The sequence below is a fragment of the Pollachius pollachius genome (assembly GCF_949987615.1).
Source record: "Pollachius pollachius genome assembly, chromosome: 12".
Taxonomy (NCBI): Eukaryota; Metazoa; Chordata; class Actinopteri; order Gadiformes; family Gadidae; genus Pollachius; species Pollachius pollachius.
The window spans coordinates 7,951,802-7,970,417 of record NC_136945.1 but is presented as its reverse complement, the minus strand read 5'-3'; the positions used below and the strand labels follow the sequence as shown (position 1 = coordinate 7,970,417).

Below are 18,616 nucleotides of genomic sequence, written 5' to 3'. Positions count from 1 at the left end.
GGGTGTTTGGGTCTACCTGTTGGGGTTGGGCCGTGGCGGTGGGTGTTTGGGTCTACCTGTTGGGGCTGGGCCGTGGTGCTGGGTGTTTGGGTCTACCTGTTGGGGCTGGGCCGTGGTGCTGGGTGTTTGAGCCTACCTGTTGGGGCTGGGCCGTGGCGGTGGGTGTTTGGGCCTACCTGTTGGGGCTGGGCCGTGGTGCTGGGTGTTTGAGCCTACCTGTTGGGGCTGGGCCGTGGCGGTGGGTGTTTGGGCCTACCTGTTGGGGCTGGGCCGTGGTGCTGGGTGTTTGGGTCTACCTGTTGGGGCTGGGCCGTGGTGCTGGGTGTTTGGGCCTACCTGTTGGGGCTGGGCCGTGGTGCTGGGTGTTTGGGCCTACCTGTTGGGGCTGGGCCGTGGTGCTGGGTGTTTGGGCCTACCTGTTGGGGCTGGGCCGTGGTGCTGGGTGTTTGGGTCTACCTGTTGGGGCTGGGCCGTGGCGGTGGGTGTTTGGGCCTACCTGTTGGGGCTGGGCCGTGGTGGCCATCTGGCCCTGGGGGGAGCGGGCGCCTGCGGAGCTCCTGGAGGCCAGGGCTTGGGTCATCTTAGCCAGGACCACTTCAGAGATCAGCTGCTTGTCCTCGGCTTGGTGGTCCCCGATCAGCTGCATGGACGACCCCATGACCTGGGCGAGCGGACCAGTGGGGCTTAGTCAACAACCGCAACTCGCTGAGTAGTTTCACTAAATGCAAAAACGCAGCGTTTAAGATAGAATAATCCCAGAGATGAGGGTTTTCAAGTTATACAAGCTGTAATTCAGACCCAATAGATCTGTAGCAGCCAGTAGGAGTCTTCTTCAATATTCGAGTGAATAAACTTTATTGCCATGGCACCAAGAGAGAAGTTCCACAATGGTCTCAAGCCCACTTATTATATTTATTAGATTTTTATCCTGAAGGAAATTGAGGACTCTGCACTCTGCAGCCTGTCATTAGCAGCACTAGGAGCAGTGCTCAGAAAGCCGCCCCATGCCTTGAACCAAGGTCCTTCTGCTTCTGCTGTGAGGCAACAGAGCTAACCACACATGCCACCATAATAGGTTGAATGCGGTGGAGACAGATACATTTAAATAAACAACACATTGCACAGACAAGCAAATGAGCACGTTCACCGACTTGTTGTGCCATAGTGTAGCGAGTGTCATTGCTGCATCACTTCGCCATGGAAACCAAGCAGAACCCCACTGGCACACAGGATTAACATTACCTTGCCATCAAAAAACAGCTATGGGCTGTAGTGGGTATGTGTTGGGAACGTGGGATATATTTGTCACTGTGATGCGTGGACGGTTTCTCTTCTGTTGCTACTTCTCCGCACACGCACCCTTATTCTACCCAGACCGCGACAAGGAAGCATCGTTTTGGAGGTTATGTTTTTGGACATAATGTTCAGGATAAATAGTTTTGCTCGAGCATTGTGGCTGAGACATGGGGAAAAATCCAAAGCCACTCCACACACTAAGCCTGCTATTAGACTAGACAGAGACAGAGAAAAGGGGAGAGAGAGTGAGAGAGAGAGAGAGAGAGAGAGAGAGAGAGAGAGTGACAGATCTACACAAGGGCTGTTGAGAAGGGAAAAACAATGATACAGAGAAAGAGCGAAGGGGAACTCAAAGAAAGAACGAGAGAGACATGGAGTAATCCGAGAGTGAGAGTGGTCAGTGTTTGTGTAGTTTTGATGAGGGAGTCAAGCGGAGTGTGAAGAGGTTTAGAGGCTCCAGCCCTGACATTAAGATGCAGATGTAATCTGCTCTAGTGATCACACTAGTGAGATCTTTAATCAGGTTAGCCTGCCATTTCCATCCATCTATTTCCAGGCAGACGTCCACTATCTCACCACTGAGAAACGAGGGCAGACAGGCTCAAATTAACCTTCAAAGGCCTCATTAATATCTGAATCAGAGTCCAAAAACAAGATATCCCGAAAATGATTTTTTATTAAAAATGAATCCAAAGTGGATGCCATTGAAGAATGACAATTTATATTGACGTTGATTACTAAATGTCTCCACCTGTGTTGCTGTCTGTGTGTGTGTGTGTCTGTCTGTCTGTCCACTTGTCGACCTGTCCATCTGTCTATTTCTCCACCCATTCGTCTTGCTTTCTGTGTGTCTGTCTGTCTATCTGTCCACTTGTCTATCTGTCTGTTTCTCCACCGTCATCCATCGCTGCTCCTGCACCTCAGTAATGTAGTCGTTGCCGTCCTTCCCACAGATTGCTTTAACAGCGCAGATATCCAGCCCTCCAAAGATGTCCGAGCAGGCGTCCACCCACAGCTTGTACCTGCAAAACACACATCAAGCTCACCCACCGTCTGAACCAATCAGATCCATGAGGAGGCTGGCCTCCTCGTGTGTGTGTGGTTGGTGAGGGTACTAAGGTACTAACATTTTACAGTGGTGGGCATTATGGAATGGGATGCCACATCATAATAGCATCTGTATATAAATGAGAACGTTTTAGCAAGAAAACTGCAACGTAGATATTACTCCTCTAGCCATTTATTGACCCCATACAAAGGTTGTTATACTCATATATAGTCAAAGGTTCTTATTTTATACTTCATATGTGATCTGTTTTGTGAAAGATTCATTCCTGAAATGAAATACTTTACGTTTTATTTAACGTGTGGCTTTCCTCTGGCTAATGTGGAATCTTAAATAAGACTAAACATTTATTTTAATATGTAACTGTTAAATTTGACTATCTTCAAAGTCTTTAATTTAATTAGAAATATTGTACAATTTAATTTGCATATCAAAGTTAAGTGAATTTTCCCCTTTAGCCTTGCAAAAGACGCACAAAAAACACAATATTTAACAAATTTCCACATCCCACAATGTGATTTGTTTTGACATGCTGTCAGAGCCGTGTTGGCCGTGACCATGCGGTGCATAATGAACACAGACCCCATGCTTACTTGTCAGTCATGGCCACTTGCTCCAACATGGCAGATCCAGTGTTGCTCTTCCAGTTACCAGAAATGGATGTTCGCCTGCAAATGAGAAGGTTGAGCCTGATTGGATTCATAAACAATAAGCGGATAAAACATGTTCAGAATGTTGTATGAAATAACAATTTATATATCTTTTAAGGTTATAGCCTCAAAAGAAATCGACAGTTGTTTATGATAACATAATGATTATTGTTATGATTGTTCTGTGATGACGATTATAATGATTTGCATCATTATGACTTCATTAAATAACCTTTCCCTTCCTCCCTCCCAAGAATAGTAGACATACATGTAGGCTTTGTAGTCGGCGCCGATCTTCTGCACTCTGATGTCGTACTTGGCGTCTATGAAGGGCTCTGTGGTGGAATAGGTCTGGGTGATGGCCACCACACTCGCAATGTCCTGGAAGTCACTGGCGTTGTCCACTTTCACCTGGAACACAGAGGCCCAGCACAGTTAGGGCTGGATAAAGGAAAGAGTTGACTTACCTGTTGGGCTGAGAGTAAAACAAACAAAACAGTGGACAGAATACCTAAAGCCAGAAGAGTTTATTCCTATATGCAGACTATGGTGGTTGATTCGGGCCCCACAAAAGAACCACATAAATAAACTATAAAAATCAGTAGAGTGCGCAGGCAGCCTTCCCCGGTGGAAAGTTGTTTTTGAGTTTTAATTTTTTTAATAATAATTTCTTATTTTGAGTATGTGTGTTTAAAATTCACAACAACATATAATATATATAATCTAAATCAATGTGTTTTGGGTAAAATGTGTGGCCAAGTCAGGACAACAGCGCAGCCAATTGCTGACATATAGAGATATGCACATATACAACATAAATTAAGCTCCTCAGCGTCCTCCAATCTGATGCCTAAAGGTCACGTTATCACCCCCAGCAGAGTCAGTTGATGGTGGAGTAGGGACTTCTGATGCTATGGACATTGACAAGGATGAACCCAGGTCCTCAAGACACAGGATCCCAGCTGCCCTACTAAGATCTATTCACCAAAAGCCATTTGAGAGAACTTTAGTGGTGAATCTACAAGTCAAAGACCGTGGTCCAGAAATGAGAGGAGAGGTCGATAAACACAACATATCCACTGTCTACAAGAACATCACAGCAGAGTAGAATGGGTAACTGGAAAAACAGAATGGTTGTGTACAGCAAATGAAAAAGGAGAGAGAAAATAAAATTGATCCAGATAGGAACAGAAAGGGATGAGAGAATTTGGAGATCGTTGGTCAACAGACATGGTCAATTTAGGATAATTATCTAATACAATATTTTTTCTAAAATATATTGTTAATTGAAACTATAGCAATTGTTGCCTTCCTGATAATCTATATTGATTAAAATCGAGTAAAATTGTGTCATAATAATCTTTGGGTAATTGAAAAATCTCAGACATCCTGGAAACTGAACTGCAGAACTGCAATCAAGCCCCACTGTTTTTCATGGTCTTGATTGCAGACAAAGGGTAGTGAGCTGCCTCTCTCCCCTTTAGTGTTATGTCAGGCCCCCCTAGTGGGATTCCATTGGTTGTAAGTATAATGACACAGTTTCTATTTTCCCCATTTCATTGAACCCACTTGGTTTTGGATTTTCACCCATGATTAAAGAAGAGCAAAAACAGATGTAGCTTGGTATGATCACTTTTACAGTGCACCAACATTGACAATTAAATTTGCCTCTGTGCCATGTTTAGATGAAATGCAATGTCAATGTCAATGTTTCCTCTGACACAAGACAGTGATTCTGAGTCATTCAAAACATCAACAGCAAGAAAACACACCATGGACTAATTTCAGACCTAGTCTGGTAAATATGAGATCGAAATACCTTTCCCATTCCGGAGTGGGCGTGGCCTATCTTCACCACCACTGGGAAGCTGGGCGTGGTAATCTAGAAACAAAGAAGACACATTTATGAACAGGAAATACACCCATAAATAAGGTTTTGTTGTGGGTCAACAAGTTAGAAACAACGTTAGAAAGAAGTTAGTAACAAGTTAGAAACAACGTGTTGCAAAAACATTCAATGCATTTTCTTTTTGTTGCTTTCATTTCATCATTATGCATTCTTTCATTGAACCGAAATATTTTCTGTTGATGTAATTCTACATTTATCATGGCACAATGGGTTCTCAAATGTTAGTAATCTATTTTTTAATTGGTTAAATATTTATTAACCTTATCTCTTTGATGCATTGGTTCGAACTATAAATCTCACTTAAGGATTTCCATTCTAACTTTTTTTGTCCAGATGGCTAAATAAACATAGGAATGTCAACACAATCAAAAGTTGTTTAACTTCCAATGACTACAGGAATTAGTCAGGCTTAGTCATCCACTGTCAGGCAGAGAAATGGATGATGGGTGATGTATAATTTGCAGTCGAACTTTACAGCTTAAACATACATACACACGCACATGCACACACATACACACACACAATAAACACATACGTATACACACACACACACACACAAGTTTTGTGTTTTACAATTTGCGTAACAATTTTACAAAGCATGTTTACAAAACTAATATGTACTGATCCACCCATAACTCTCTATTTCCAACATATATTTTTAGATTGGGTCTTTCCATCTCGCTCTATAGTTGTGTAGTTCTATTTACTCTGAGCCAGAACCACTAGACTGATTAGTCACATTCTCCTTTTTTTGGTAAATAGGCGGTCCTTGAACCATTCATTAGTGGTGGAGTACATAAGAGGCCCAGTGTGCTGCAACCCTCTCAGCATTCAGGACCAGAGCGTCAATGTGAGAGGGAACCAACCATTGTGAGTGTCTCTGCGTGTTTGCTATAGAGTGAGAGACAGTGAGGAGAGAGAGAGAGAAAGAGAGAAAGTAAGAGATTAGGACAGAGAGAGGGAGCGAGAGCACCAGCCGCCTTAAGCTAAACTTGAACTTGAGCAAAGTTAGCCGTCGCACCAGCTGGTATTCAGGGGCGCAATTAAACTTACCAGAGCCTTTCACTCCACAGCTGCCTTTAAGCTCACCCGAGCTCCTCTCTCTTGCTTTTAATTCTCTTCCCTGCCCTGCCCCTGCCTCCCCCCCTTGACACCACCCACCAGCCCTCCCTCCCTCTCCCTCCCTCCCCCACCACACCCAACCATCTTGCTGACTGCTGGCCTGGATTGCTCCCTGGGAGAAGGAAACAGCGTTAGGAGAGGCTGCCAAGGGATTTTTTCCGACCATTGGTGAAGCAGTCTTAGGCAGCCAGGAGCCATGGGCATGCAGCAGGTGTGGTGTGTGTACTCGGGGATTTTGGTGACTATCCTCCTGGGTCTAGGCAGGGAGCGAGTGGTGGATGCATGCAGCTGCAACCCCGCACATCCTCAGCAGCTCTTCTGCGGGGCCGAGATAGGTGAGTTACACTCTTTCCCTCTTTCAGACGCTCATCAGGTGACGATATCTTTGCACGCCTGTTGACTGAATCGCTGTTCGGTTGGGTTTGATGACCTCTGCATTCAAATATTTACTGGAATGGGAGCAGGCATTAGACACACACACACACACACACACACACGGGAACACACACAGATAAAAAAAAACAAATATCTACACACAAAAAATGACACGCAAACAAACACAGAAACGCATGCACATCTAGCTATGTGACTTTTATTATTGCGTTGTTGATGGTATTTCCCTTATTTGATTGCATCACAAAGAAAAAATTGCCCATTCATCTCGCAACCTCACCCAAAGCGAGAGGCAGAACAACAGGGGTAGACTACCATTTCATTGCCTCTGTGTCTCCCAGCGAGTGGGTTTCTCAGTAAGGACTGCAGAGGAGTTGCTTGAGGATGTGTGCATGCAGTGCAAGAACCGTTGCTCATTAGGTCAAAGTAAGAAAGAAAGAAAGGATGTCCACAGAGAGAGTCTGGTGGGAAGGTACTTAACTAAATAACAATAGGCTGGTAAGACACTGAGTTACAAAGTAATAGGGACCACCCAGAGGAGCAAAACAAAGTTGGTTTCTAAAGTAATAGGACTTTACTAACATGATTTGCTAGGTCATTGTGCATTGTTTATATCTGTGTGCATTTGCATTACACCGAGACATATCATTTTTTTGAAACACCAGTCATTCATGTAGCTCTCAACCAGCAACCACCAGTCTCTGTTGAAATCGGGCTGATAATTACATACACAGAAATAAATAAAACCTGCATAATATTAAGTCAGAGAGAGAGAGAGGGAGATGGTAAGATGTGGCAGAAACGTCACCATTGAGTGGATCAGTAACATTCTCTCTTCTGGGTTAGTCTTCCTGTCGGCATGTTATATTTTACTGTATACATTGCTGTTTGAAAGTTTGCATGCCTGTCTCTCTGTCTGTCTCTCTTTCTGACGCCCACTCCTCTCCCTGATTGAGCCATTCCAGTGCCAGTCTTATTAAGCCTAGCAAAGCCAACCCTCTACGCTTTCTCTGAGAGCTTGGCTCTATGTGTCTCTGTCAGCGGTTCCGATCCAAGAGGAGACAATATAGAGGAGGAGTGGAGCACAGAGGAGAGAAGAGGAGAACATATGAGAGGATTAGAGAGGAGAGGAGCACAGAGGACAGGAGAGAAGAGGAGAGCGGAGGAGAGGAGAGGATAGGAGAGGAGAGCAGATGAGGGAAAAGGAGAGGCGATAAGGAGAGGAGAGGAGAGGAGAGGAGAGGAGGGATATTGTGGTTTCAGCTGTGATGCTGCGGGCATCTGGTTGAGGAATTAAAAAAATATAAAAAGTTATTTAGAAAAGATTGCATAATAATACAATCTTTCTTCCCCTCTCTAGCTCCCCATCAGACTCAGACCAGGCTGCTGCATTCTAAAATGTGGGTTTTTGGAACACAATAGTGTTATTTGGAGCTGTTTCTCATTTTAGTGGCTTAAGTATCTAAGTATGTCATCCCTCAGAAGTCGTAGATGTGTATTCCTATTGCATGATTAATCTATAATATACAGCTATGGGAGTGCCTTGATGCAAAAAAGGGCATAATCACGTATTACATACTGAACATTTAAAGTTCCCTTGAATTCTAAGGGCACTTGGCTTTGGTGTGTGGAAGTGATCAGTGCCTTTTCCTGTACTGCATCACTGTGTCAAACGCCTGGGCTGTGTTGTGATGCGTTTAAGTCCTTGTTGTGTTGAGTCTCTGAGAGACCACCGGTGGCCTTGGGTTGACCCAGTGGTGTTGTGAGATTTGACGCCAGAGCTGAATGAAGATGTTGCTCTTCATAATAAGTCTCCGTGTCTTGACTGGTTCCTGGCTGCGTCTGTACACAATGCTACATCCGTGTGTGTGTGTGTGTGTGTACCTACTTTGGATAGGCCTGCATCCTGGCCACAGGCCAAGAAGAGTCGACAGTAAACCTACTCCATCCCGTCTGTCTCTCCCTTTTCTCTGTCTCTCTCTTTCCTCTCCCTTTCTATCCATCTATCTATCTCGCTCCATCTCTCTCTCTCTCTCTCCCTCTCTCTCTCTCTCTCCCCATCTCCCTCCGTCTCCCCTCAAGTTCATTTCCATGTCTATAGGCTGGGCTTAGCGCGCTGCATACTAACGCTAGGCGTGTGAAAAGCCTGCTGACAACTCAGCTTTGTGAGCATGACAAGGGCGCCGATTCATGTGGGTGGGTGGAAGTTACTTACAACATCAGTTCTCATGGTTTAGCTTTGCCATATTTCTCTTTCGATGGGTGGCAATGGACTCATTCTGGTTCACGTCCAGTTATTGTATCAATCAGGCCGTCCATTTCAGTGAAAGTTCGATGAGTTCAGTGGAAGTTCGATGAGTTTTGTTTTTCCTTCAAACAATGAAATGTTCCACAGAATAAGTAGTTTGTTGTGCACCTTCAAGGAGGGCATCGGTGCACTGGTCCGATGCTGGTATAAGAATATAATGATGTTCTGTCATAGCTCCAATGGGGGTTACTGTATACACCATGAAACAGAACAGGCTCTTCTTTTAATGAACGGAAAACAGTGATATGCAGCTTGCATGTGAGCAGGTACATTGGTTTAAGGATGGCGTTATTAAGGTTATTGAATAGATACAGGTGACTGATCAAAGTAAAAGGTAATTGTTAGTTTGGCTAGTTAACTGAAATGTAGCTATCAAACTGCAGGGGGTTGGGAATAGGTTGTTGACTGGGAGAGTGCCAGAAATACCATGCAAAGCAGAAAGCCTTTCAATATTCTTGCTGTTAAAATTACAACACACTGATTAAGATTGACTTTTAGAAAATAAACAGAACTTACAAAAAATTATATAATACATTGGTGTATTATAATTCATCGGAAGTAATGCCATGTCAGTTTTTTCTCTAGCGTTGTTGTCGCATTGTTGAAGATACAAGAAGACAAATCAGACAAACTCAGGCTCTTGTGTAAAGAAATGAAAATTTAAATAGTCCACAATAGTCCATTTATCATTCCAACTGTTCAACACAATCCATGTGATATTATCACTTCAAAGTGTTCCTCCAACTCAGTCTGCCTTGACATGTTTATTTGTGTAGTGTGTGTATGTGTGTGTTAGCGAGTGTGCATGAGTGAGTGAAAGATAAGTTGAGAGCGAGAGATTGTTGAGAGAGAGAGGAGAAATAAAGAGAGCATATCAATGTTGTTGAGTTTGTCTAAATAAGTACTTTCCTTTTATCTCCTGTATTTCTATCTTGCCGTCTGTGCTTACATCTACTATCAAACTTCATCCTGCCTCTAAAAGCATTGCATGAACCTCACTCTCCCGCTACTCAATTTGTTACCAGTTCACAAACACGTGGTGTAAATATCTGACATTAGGATCATGAAAACAAGGCAATGGTTTGCTTAGCTGTGTCCTGGGGTGAGGGGTACTCTGGTTTACATGCTGTCTTTATCTGTCTCTCTCTCTCTCTCTCTCTCTCTCTCTCTCTATTCAAGCCAGTCTCTTCCATGCCTCTCTGTCTCTCTACCTCTCCATCACTCCACTCTTTATACTTCTCTCTCACTCCCTCCAACTTCATCCCTCACTCGTGCCCCCCGAGGAGACAGGCTTTTATCTCTTTGGAGGGAAAGCAAAGGGAGAGGAATGGCAGTTATGTGGAGGGACTGCCTTACAGAGTCTACTAGCACAAAACCCTACTCGCACAAAAACAGGACAACACTCCTATGGAACTATGGGTCAGGCTGTAGGGCTTTTTTTTTTAATAGTCCTAGAGAGTCCTAAAGATATCTTATGGTAAAATAGCTCTCAATTCAAAAGGATAATTTAATGAAGCTCCACAAAAAGCAAACACTTCTAATCTCTGGATGATGTAAGTGTGCTTTAAGCGAGGTGTCTGACATGTCGCTGCAAAATGGAGGAGGTGGGAATACATGGTAGCTTAAGCCATAGTGTATCAGAGCCAGGCTCATCCCATACAAGCTGTGGGGGCTGGAGGCTGTTCCTACCCGCAGTACCTCTTCCCTCCAGTAGGCTTCGCATGGAATGCAGCTGTACTGTCTTGTGTAAACAGCACACAAAGACATTCTCCCATGATTGTCCTACAATCGTCATTAGTTGAATGTATGAGGTTTAATATTTTCACTTCAATGTATCTTGTAATAATGAATTGCATCTGCATGTGTGAGCTTTCATTTGGAATGGTATGATGCTGTTTAAACGTCACCCAATAATACACTTGATCTCACACACTGAAGGTTAAACTTAAGCAAATCAAGATTGTGCTTAGAAAGATCATATGGGAGTGAGTCAGCCAGCTACTTGTTATTCTATGAGGGTTTGATTTCACTCTCAGAAGCAGAAGGAAACATGTCTATTCTGTCACCACTGGGGAGGAGCGAGATGAACTGTTTGTGTGTGTGTAAGCGTGTGTGTGTGTGTGTGTGTGTGTGTGTGTGTGTGTGTGTGTGTGTGTGTGTGTGTGTGTGTGTGTGTGTGTGTGTGTGTGTGTGTGTGTGTGTGGTAGGGAGGGACTTAGGACTGCAGGAAGGCTTACAATCTGTGTATCCATCTATGCAAGGAGGAATTCGACTGCTTACAATTTGCACAAGTAGCAATGTCCATCTGTATTATTCTCTGTATTATAAGTATTTCAGATTTAAAGTGGAAAAATAAACAATGATGAGGGTACTAAAGATGAATGAGTATGGTTATGCTTTGACCTTTCACTCACTGCTAGTGGACACTTCTACACGATTCCTAATCCTACCGCTGTATCACACACTGAATGTATGTGTATCTCTTCTTATGTCTCCTCCTACGTTTCAGTGATAAGGGCAAAGATCTCCGGTGAGAAGATTGTGTCACCTAGCAACAGCTCCTCTCCCTACATGAAGATGATCCAGTATGAGATAAAGATGATCAAGGTGGGATGTCCAACGTCGTCTGAAGCTCCTCTTTATAGACTTTGAAATCCCGATTGAAGAGGGGGGGAGGTTTTGCTTTTATTCTATGTTCAAATTGACCACACACACACGCACACACATAAACACACCCATAAACACGCACACGCACACACACCGTACACACACACACGTGTGAAGTTCTAACAACTCAGTGACTGAATGGTTTTCTTTGTTGTCGTTAAGATGTTCAAGGGCTTTGACAAGGCCAAGGACATCCAGTATGTCTACACGCCCGTCTTCTCCTCACTGTGTGGAGTCAAACTGGACTCCAACAACAAGGCGGGATACCTCATCTCAGGTACGGTGCAACGTTGATCTGATACTGGGCTGGACCTCCCTCTCTGACCGGTAATACGGTTCATTGGAATATGATTTGTCCATACATGTGCCATGTCTGAGTGTATACTTTCAGCATATTCTGACCATGACCATTCTTGAAATTATGTCTTCAAAAGTAAGAATAATTGTAAAACAGCCGATACTAACAGATAAAAATAAATATAACATATTACCTAGCAAAGTTTGCAAATAAAAGACGATTCAATGTACAATGTACAAATAATGTATCTTTCCATCGCTAGAGTTGGTAACTACATATTTGTGATTCTCATTGTCCTGAAACAGGAAGTATGTGGAATGATGGGAGGATTTCTATTGGCCAGTGTGACCTGGTGGAGCCCTGGGATAACCTATCAATGTCCCAGAAAAAGAATCTCAACTACAGATATCAGATGGGCTGCGAATGCCGAGTGAGTGGCACATATTCACACTTCACACACATTATTTTAGTATTTTAGTAAATGATTGCACTATGACTATGCTATATATACTACTATAAATAGATTATACTACATTTATTGTATTTATCTTACTAAAAACAATGCCCCACTATCCTCGAAATAATTACTTAATTGTATTATTTTTACCCAATGTATTAACCTGCACTGTACCCTCGGCACCATTGTAAAGGAGGGTTGTTCCCTCAATGTGTTTTCCGAGGTTATATAAACTAAAATGTTTTTTTTTATAATCGCTGTTTTATTCATCCATGAACGATTACATTTTGTTAAACACTGACTCAGAGACTATCCCCCCCCTCCCCCCCGGCTCCCATGGCTCCCTGCAGATCAACACCTGCTACACGGTGCCCTGCGCCTCCACAGGGGAGAACGAGTGCCTGTGGACGGACTGGCTGTTGGACAACAGCCTGAACGGAGAGCAGGCCCGGCAGTACGCCTGTATCCGCCGCACCGACGCCACCTGCAGCTGGTACCGCGGCGGGCCCCACGCCGACAAAGACTTCCAGGACCTGAGTGACCCCTGACCGACCTCCCCTCACCCCCACCTGACTGACCCCTCCCCCCCAACCCCGACCAAACCCTAACCGTGATGCTCGTAGGCACGAACCCAGTAACGCTACTCTCAGACCCAGGCCGAGTTTCTTTATTACATTGGCTTCTGTGTAATGCACGTATGGCTGCTGTGGCTAAACACCTAAAGCATAAGGGGATTGCTTCAGTGATTTTGGGGATAAACAACGGCAACAGTGGGCACAGCAAACTTAGCTTGGCTTAGCACAGGGCTACTTCAGGGCGTTAATAAATTAAATGGTTTCCGGCTCACATATGTCACCGCTTAGCTTTCACTCCAGCAGAGCACTAGACAGAGCAAATTACCCTTCAGAACTGCCATCCGAGTCCAGGAAGGTTCCCATTGTTTAAGGCTTGCCAAAGTTCAGACATTAGAAAGCAGTGTCTAGACAGAATTGGATTCCAAGGGGCTCTTTTCATATTGAACTGTAGGAAGAGTTAGGAAGCAGCTCTCTCACCGACCTCTGGAGCTACTCTGCATCCTGTTCCCTTACCTTGTGTTTGCAGATTGCCTGTAGACATCCCCCCCCATCCTTGCTTTCTTATATTTTTTCATTCATATATATATAAATATATATTGAATCTAATAATTCTCCCATTTAAACAACATTTAATTTTGATACACCGTGTTTGTGCTTTTACGGGATCAATTGAAACCTTTTGATGAATCTAGACACACGCTATATACATGATATACTTGTCACAGTTCATACTGTTAAATGTATCCTGTTATAATAATGTAAATATTGTGCACGAGTGATACTTAACACTTTGAAGGCTAACCGTATTGTGTTCTAGGATAGAGGATTATATTGTGTTTCTATTTCCTTAAATGACCAACAAATACATAAAGAAATACTAGCTGTTTAAGAACCATATCATCCTTCATGACGTCGGATTAAATTAAGCTGTAGTTAAGATTTAAGTGATATAATTTGAGTGTAATTAGTTAGAAATTCCACAGCCATCTGTCAGCTATTAGTTAGTGGAATGCGCTGTGAGATTATCTATTAAGAGTGGACTGCACCTGTCTCTGTATGAGACCATTTCAATATTAGACCCCTCCTGACTCAATTCTGGATTCTGACTCAATTCAGGAAATCTCTTCCCTGATTGGTTTTGGGAATCAATCTTTCATGTCAATCACAGGCGCAGTAAAAGCAAGACTTCTTAATGGCAGAGACAAGTAGGGAGGGAGGGAGCATAGAGGGAGAAGAGGTTTCTTTGGTTGTTTATTTTCTAAATCTTGCTCTCTTCCGCTCTTTTCTCCTCCCTCTCTTTACATCTCTCAAATCTGAACTACAGCAGCTCCAGATCCAATTTAATGTATTCAACAACTAAACTAAATGTATCATAAGGAACATGATTAAACCATTTATTATGGATTTTCAGATTCTTCAAGAGAGACCTGAATGTGAATTCATAAAGACCTGTGATGCAGGCCCTATATTGAAGAGGTACCGGTTGAGTACAGAACAGTACGTAAGGGCAGTGGTACTGTTTCAATACATAATGGGAATACTGGTTTGGTTGGTCCTTCTTTTGAAGTAAACCTGTATATGTTTTGATGTATCTTTTACATAATGCATTTTAGCTGAAGGACTTTGGTATGTTGTCACTGTGCTATTTCTCCTTTAAATGTTTTATATCAAAGGATTATGTGGGTTTGTATTTATGTCTTTGTGTTTCTGTCAATATAGTTTTCTATTTCAATGTACCAAAAATATTGTATATAAAACCTCTCAATAGAAACATGTGTTGTTGTTTTTACCAGGACTTGATTGTCTAAGTTTCCATTCACCCTCAGCATATGACAATCGATCACAACGAGACACCAAATAACACAGGCATACATTCATTTTGGTACCCACACATTTAAAACCCTTGTATATGGCTATAATTAGTGTAGGATTTGTCGGTCTTGAACATCTTAAATCCTGATGCTCTGTTCCTCCAACTGATATCATTTTTCCAGATCAGTCGGGAGAGAATGATAGTACTTACCATGTCTTTATGGTTTGGATAGAAAGTCTGATCGATCAGAGGGAACTTGTCCGAGCCCAGCCTCTTCTGGTTATTGATCAGTTGAGCAAACTAGAGAAAGAGAGGGAGAGAGAGGAGAGAGGGGCCAAGAGACAGAGATCAATGTGGATTGAGAGAGATATTGATAATGAATGCGAGAGGCAGAGAGAGAGAGGGAGAGAGAGGGAGAGAGAGAGAGAGAGAGAGAGAGCGAGAGAGAGAGAGAGAGAGGGGGAAAGACAGTTATAGGGATAGTCACAAAAGATGACATGAGTGGTACCACAAATGTTCGAAAAGCCAAGCCCAGCCTAATGAAACAACCATCAATTACAATACCATCAGTATTATTAATGAATTGCACATGGAGATCATTGTTGGTGAAATGACTCACGGCCCAAGGCTTGTCACTGAGGCTGTAGATAGACTCCAGGGAGTTCACCGAAGGGACCCCGGCATACTGCAGGCCAATGATCATGTTCTTGAAGTCCTCGTTCTGCGCCATGCTGAACGCATGCTGGCGCACCAGCACGAAGTCTGGCCGGAACGACCTTAAATGGTGGAGGGAGAGGAAGCAACGTCACACCTGTACAGGCCTAAGCAGCAGTGGAAGAAGACACAAAGTCAGGAAAGCCTTATGGAAATGGCCGCAGTCAGGCTGTAACGACCTTATAAGGTAGAGAGGAAGGTGGAGACAAAACCACCTAAAAACAAACAACAGATGAAGAATGAACATGAATTAATATGATATGAATATGAAGCTGGATTGAAACATATTCATAGCCATACTGCCTTTATACGGTAGGTGCAGTTGGTTTATATTGATATCAGAGATTAATAATGCAACTTAAAACTACTGATAACGAAGAAAAGATGAAGAGGGTAGAGATGAGAAGAAGGGATTTGTGGAGAGGGTACAGAGAGAGAAAAAGAGAGAATCAGAGTGAGAATCAGGGCGAGAGACAGAGAGGTGAGAGAAGGGAAGAGTGTAGATCGAGAATTGTAATCAAACACTTGGAAGGCATGGTGAGGGATGTGTGTGCATGCATGCTTGTATTGTTTCTGTATGTGGGAGGGTGTGAGTGTGTTTTGTGTTTTCTATTTTCCATTAGTTTCCAAACCACCAAGGACTACATTGATAAAGGATTTGGACCCAGGTTAATTGTTGACATTGTCGATGTTGACAAGTAAATCAGTCAGGATTTCTGTGCAACTCCTTTCTTCTCGCAGTGTCAGGTTCTGTGTTTATTTGCCACTGTGCATGCCTTCAGATTTAGAGACTGAGAGGCGCGCAGTTAGGATTCGTGTCAAAACTCTTGCTCATGAGCAACAGTGATGGATTTTGCTCCCGCTTCGACCCACTGGTTGCAATGCACTGGCTCAGCGGGGAAAGAGTTACATTTGTGTTCAGTTGACGGCTCATTCAAACAACTGAGAACTGAGCGCTTCATTCTGGGACAGAAGTAATTGCTCAAGCTGTGTACCAATCAGTTAAACACCCCCTCATACACTTAACCTGGGACTAAAGTTGCTCTCACACTGCCTCAAGTGCAGCCACCATCTGCGCTCAGACTTCACAGCATCTGAGGGCCTTCAGCACTGGGTACCTTTCCGCAGCGGACGGTCTCATCTTCAGAATCTGGTTGTTATATTTTATAAGGCTTCTATCAACGTCTGAATTTGATGTCCTATACAAACTCAGGTCTTTTGTATCACAACCTTGACTTAGAGATCATCATTGACACCTTTATATCAATCCGGTTTGACTACTGCATTTCCCTTTTTCTTTGCTTCAGCAATTCGTCTACAAAAGGTCTAGAACCTGTGAGGCTGTGATGCTGTTGAACAGATCCAGCAGGGCAATAACATCGCATCCATCCAAGATTCTTTACATTGGCCTTGCATGAAGTTCAGCAATCATTTGAACTTGGTCCTGTGTTCATCTCTGATCAGCTCCAACCTTATATCACCAGTAGGTCCCTTTAAGTGTAATTCCGGCAAGAATTTAACCCAGGGTCTTTATCGGCATGAAAACCCATAAAAGAATCCCTCCAGACACTTTTTTTCATTGATAATTGAGTATAGAGCTTGGCGCCTCTATTATATTATTTACGGTAGCCGGTAATCGTCTTGTGTGGACTTCCTGGAAACATGAACCTACCAGTAAGGGACAGACTCTGAACACAGTCATTTTTAATAAACTCCCGGTACGCTAACTAAGTTGTTGATGCTTCGTTTTATGTCTATGGACCCTAATCATGCTACTGCAGAAGTTAGGTGCTATTTTAAGCAATATTAGTGGTTAAAAGAAATCTGATTTAGAAGCATTCGTGGTGCCCCTAACCAATAACATGGAAGCCAAACATTGCGCCGGGCAAACTCTAGACTCGATTTTCAATGAAAAAAGTATATAGTATTTGATGGGTATACATGCCAAAACAAAGATCTTGGGTTTAATATTCGCCAGAATTACACTTTAATGTAAAAACACACAATATTTTGTGTGAGTGTGACCATCCAGATATTATTTGGAGTGTGTGTGTGTGTGTGTGTGTGTGTGTGTGTGTGTGTGTGTGTGTGTGTGTGTGTGTGTGTGTGTGTTGAGCATGTGTGTCAGTCTCACAAAGTGTAATTGCAGGGTTGAAATGGATCTAATCAGACCAATGTGCTGCATTTCCCTTCCTGGCAGTTTTGATGGCAGGGGACCACTGGGTGGGGCATCGTCTCATCATAGAGTTTATAGAGTGCTCTGGATCGCTTGGTCTGACCTCTGACCTCCAATGTTTGCTGTGTTGTTGTGAGTAAGTGTGTGGTTTTTGGTTGTCTGGCAGTCCAGTATAATTACCAGAAACCTCAAACATAGTTCATTTCGGATCAATCATCATCATTACTTACTGAAATACTACATTATGAAGCATTCCCTGAACTAAATCCATCGTTTAAAATACATTTTGGACAGCATAGCGGGCAATGTTTTGGGAAGTGGTTAGTGGTTAAATCTAGCATTGTTTAGGGAGTGGTTAGTTGTTAAATCTAGCTGTTTTCATCATTGTTTTGAGTGGACGTGTGATTGCAACAACAACTTTATAAAATAATCGACTCAAATAAACAGAGAAACTTTGCTGTCCACACCTCTGTTTGTCCTGCTATAACAAGTCTTAGAAAGGGTCCACGGTCCACCTGTGTTATCTCCACTTGTTTAGTCTACTGCCCGTGCCCTGGTGCATCGTAGCAGACCCAAAATAAGCTTATGAGCAACACATGTGTTTTGGCTATGATGACACCTCTTTGGCGCTATGAACCCAAAGGATGCACGCTGTACTGACCTCATGACTTTAGTGGCGTTCCTCATGACCTGCAGGTCCACGCTGCAGGTTCCGTTTGAGTTGGACACAAGGTTGATCTCAGAGAACTCGGCCTGTTGGAAGAGGAGGGGATAGTGATGACGCTTTGCTTTAGGAACGGAGCACTCCAGCGATCTGTTGAAGAGCTCTGGTTATCTTTCAATTCTTGGTGTTTTTTTGTTTTGAATGGTGTGTCCCTGTTTACAATGCCATTGTTGTTATAATCATGTCATTGTGTGCATAGAAAATCGTTGCATACATTTTCTTGCAATCTTTTACGTTGATCAGAATGTCCCATCAAGGAGACACAGTCTTGAGAAAGGACTAATTTTCTTAGTTTCGATTTTCAGAAAAATATGGGTCGGCGTTGATGTTGAATGATTCATCTTTACAATATTACTCATCATTATTCCGTACATTTGTGACATAAACAGAAATATTGAAGATGGCGATGGACAAACTAAAAATTGAAAGGAAAATGGTTTAAGGCAAA

At 43.0% G+C, this 18,616-nt stretch overlaps 2 protein-coding genes across 2 annotated transcripts in view; one reads left to right on the top strand and one right to left on the bottom strand.

The window, feature by feature from the left end:
- syn2b (synapsin IIb) overlaps positions 1-18,616 on the bottom strand; it is a gene marked incomplete at both ends in the record, with an annotated part of 51,222 nt that overhangs the window by 4,601 nt on the left and 28,005 nt on the right. The window contains 8 exons of the mRNA XM_079747226.1: positions 497-661; positions 2,216-2,318; positions 2,956-3,030; positions 3,281-3,423; positions 4,832-4,894; positions 14,765-14,854; positions 15,174-15,330; positions 18,106-18,197. Coding sequence (XP_079603352.1) covers positions 497-661; positions 2,216-2,318; positions 2,956-3,030; positions 3,281-3,423; positions 4,832-4,894; positions 14,765-14,854; positions 15,174-15,330; positions 18,106-18,197 — 888 coding nt within the window. The remainder of the gene's footprint in view (positions 1-496; positions 662-2,215; positions 2,319-2,955; positions 3,031-3,280; positions 3,424-4,831; positions 4,895-14,764; positions 14,855-15,173; positions 15,331-18,105; positions 18,198-18,616) is intronic.
- Positions 5,778-13,251, top strand: LOC307083366 (metalloproteinase inhibitor 4-like). Its single transcript, XM_079747227.1, has 5 exons — positions 5,778-6,378; positions 11,254-11,351; positions 11,574-11,688; positions 12,015-12,139; positions 12,517-13,251. The coding sequence occupies exons 1-5, from the start codon at positions 6,240-6,242 to the stop codon at positions 12,712-12,714; spliced, it is 675 nt and encodes a 224-aa protein (XP_079603353.1). The 5' UTR covers positions 5,778-6,239; the 3' UTR covers positions 12,715-13,251.

Coding starts and splice junctions, on each gene's coding strand:
- LOC307083366 (XM_079747227.1), top strand. CDS start 6,240: ATGGGCATGCAGCAGGTGTGGTGTGTGTACTCGGGGATTTTGGTGACT. Junction 11,689..12,014: donor GGCGGGATACCTCATCTCAG/GTACGGTGCAAC, acceptor GTCCTGAAACAG/GAAGTATGTGGAATGATGGG. Junction 12,140..12,516: donor AGATGGGCTGCGAATGCCGA/GTGAGTGGCACA, acceptor GGCTCCCTGCAG/ATCAACACCTGCTACACGGT.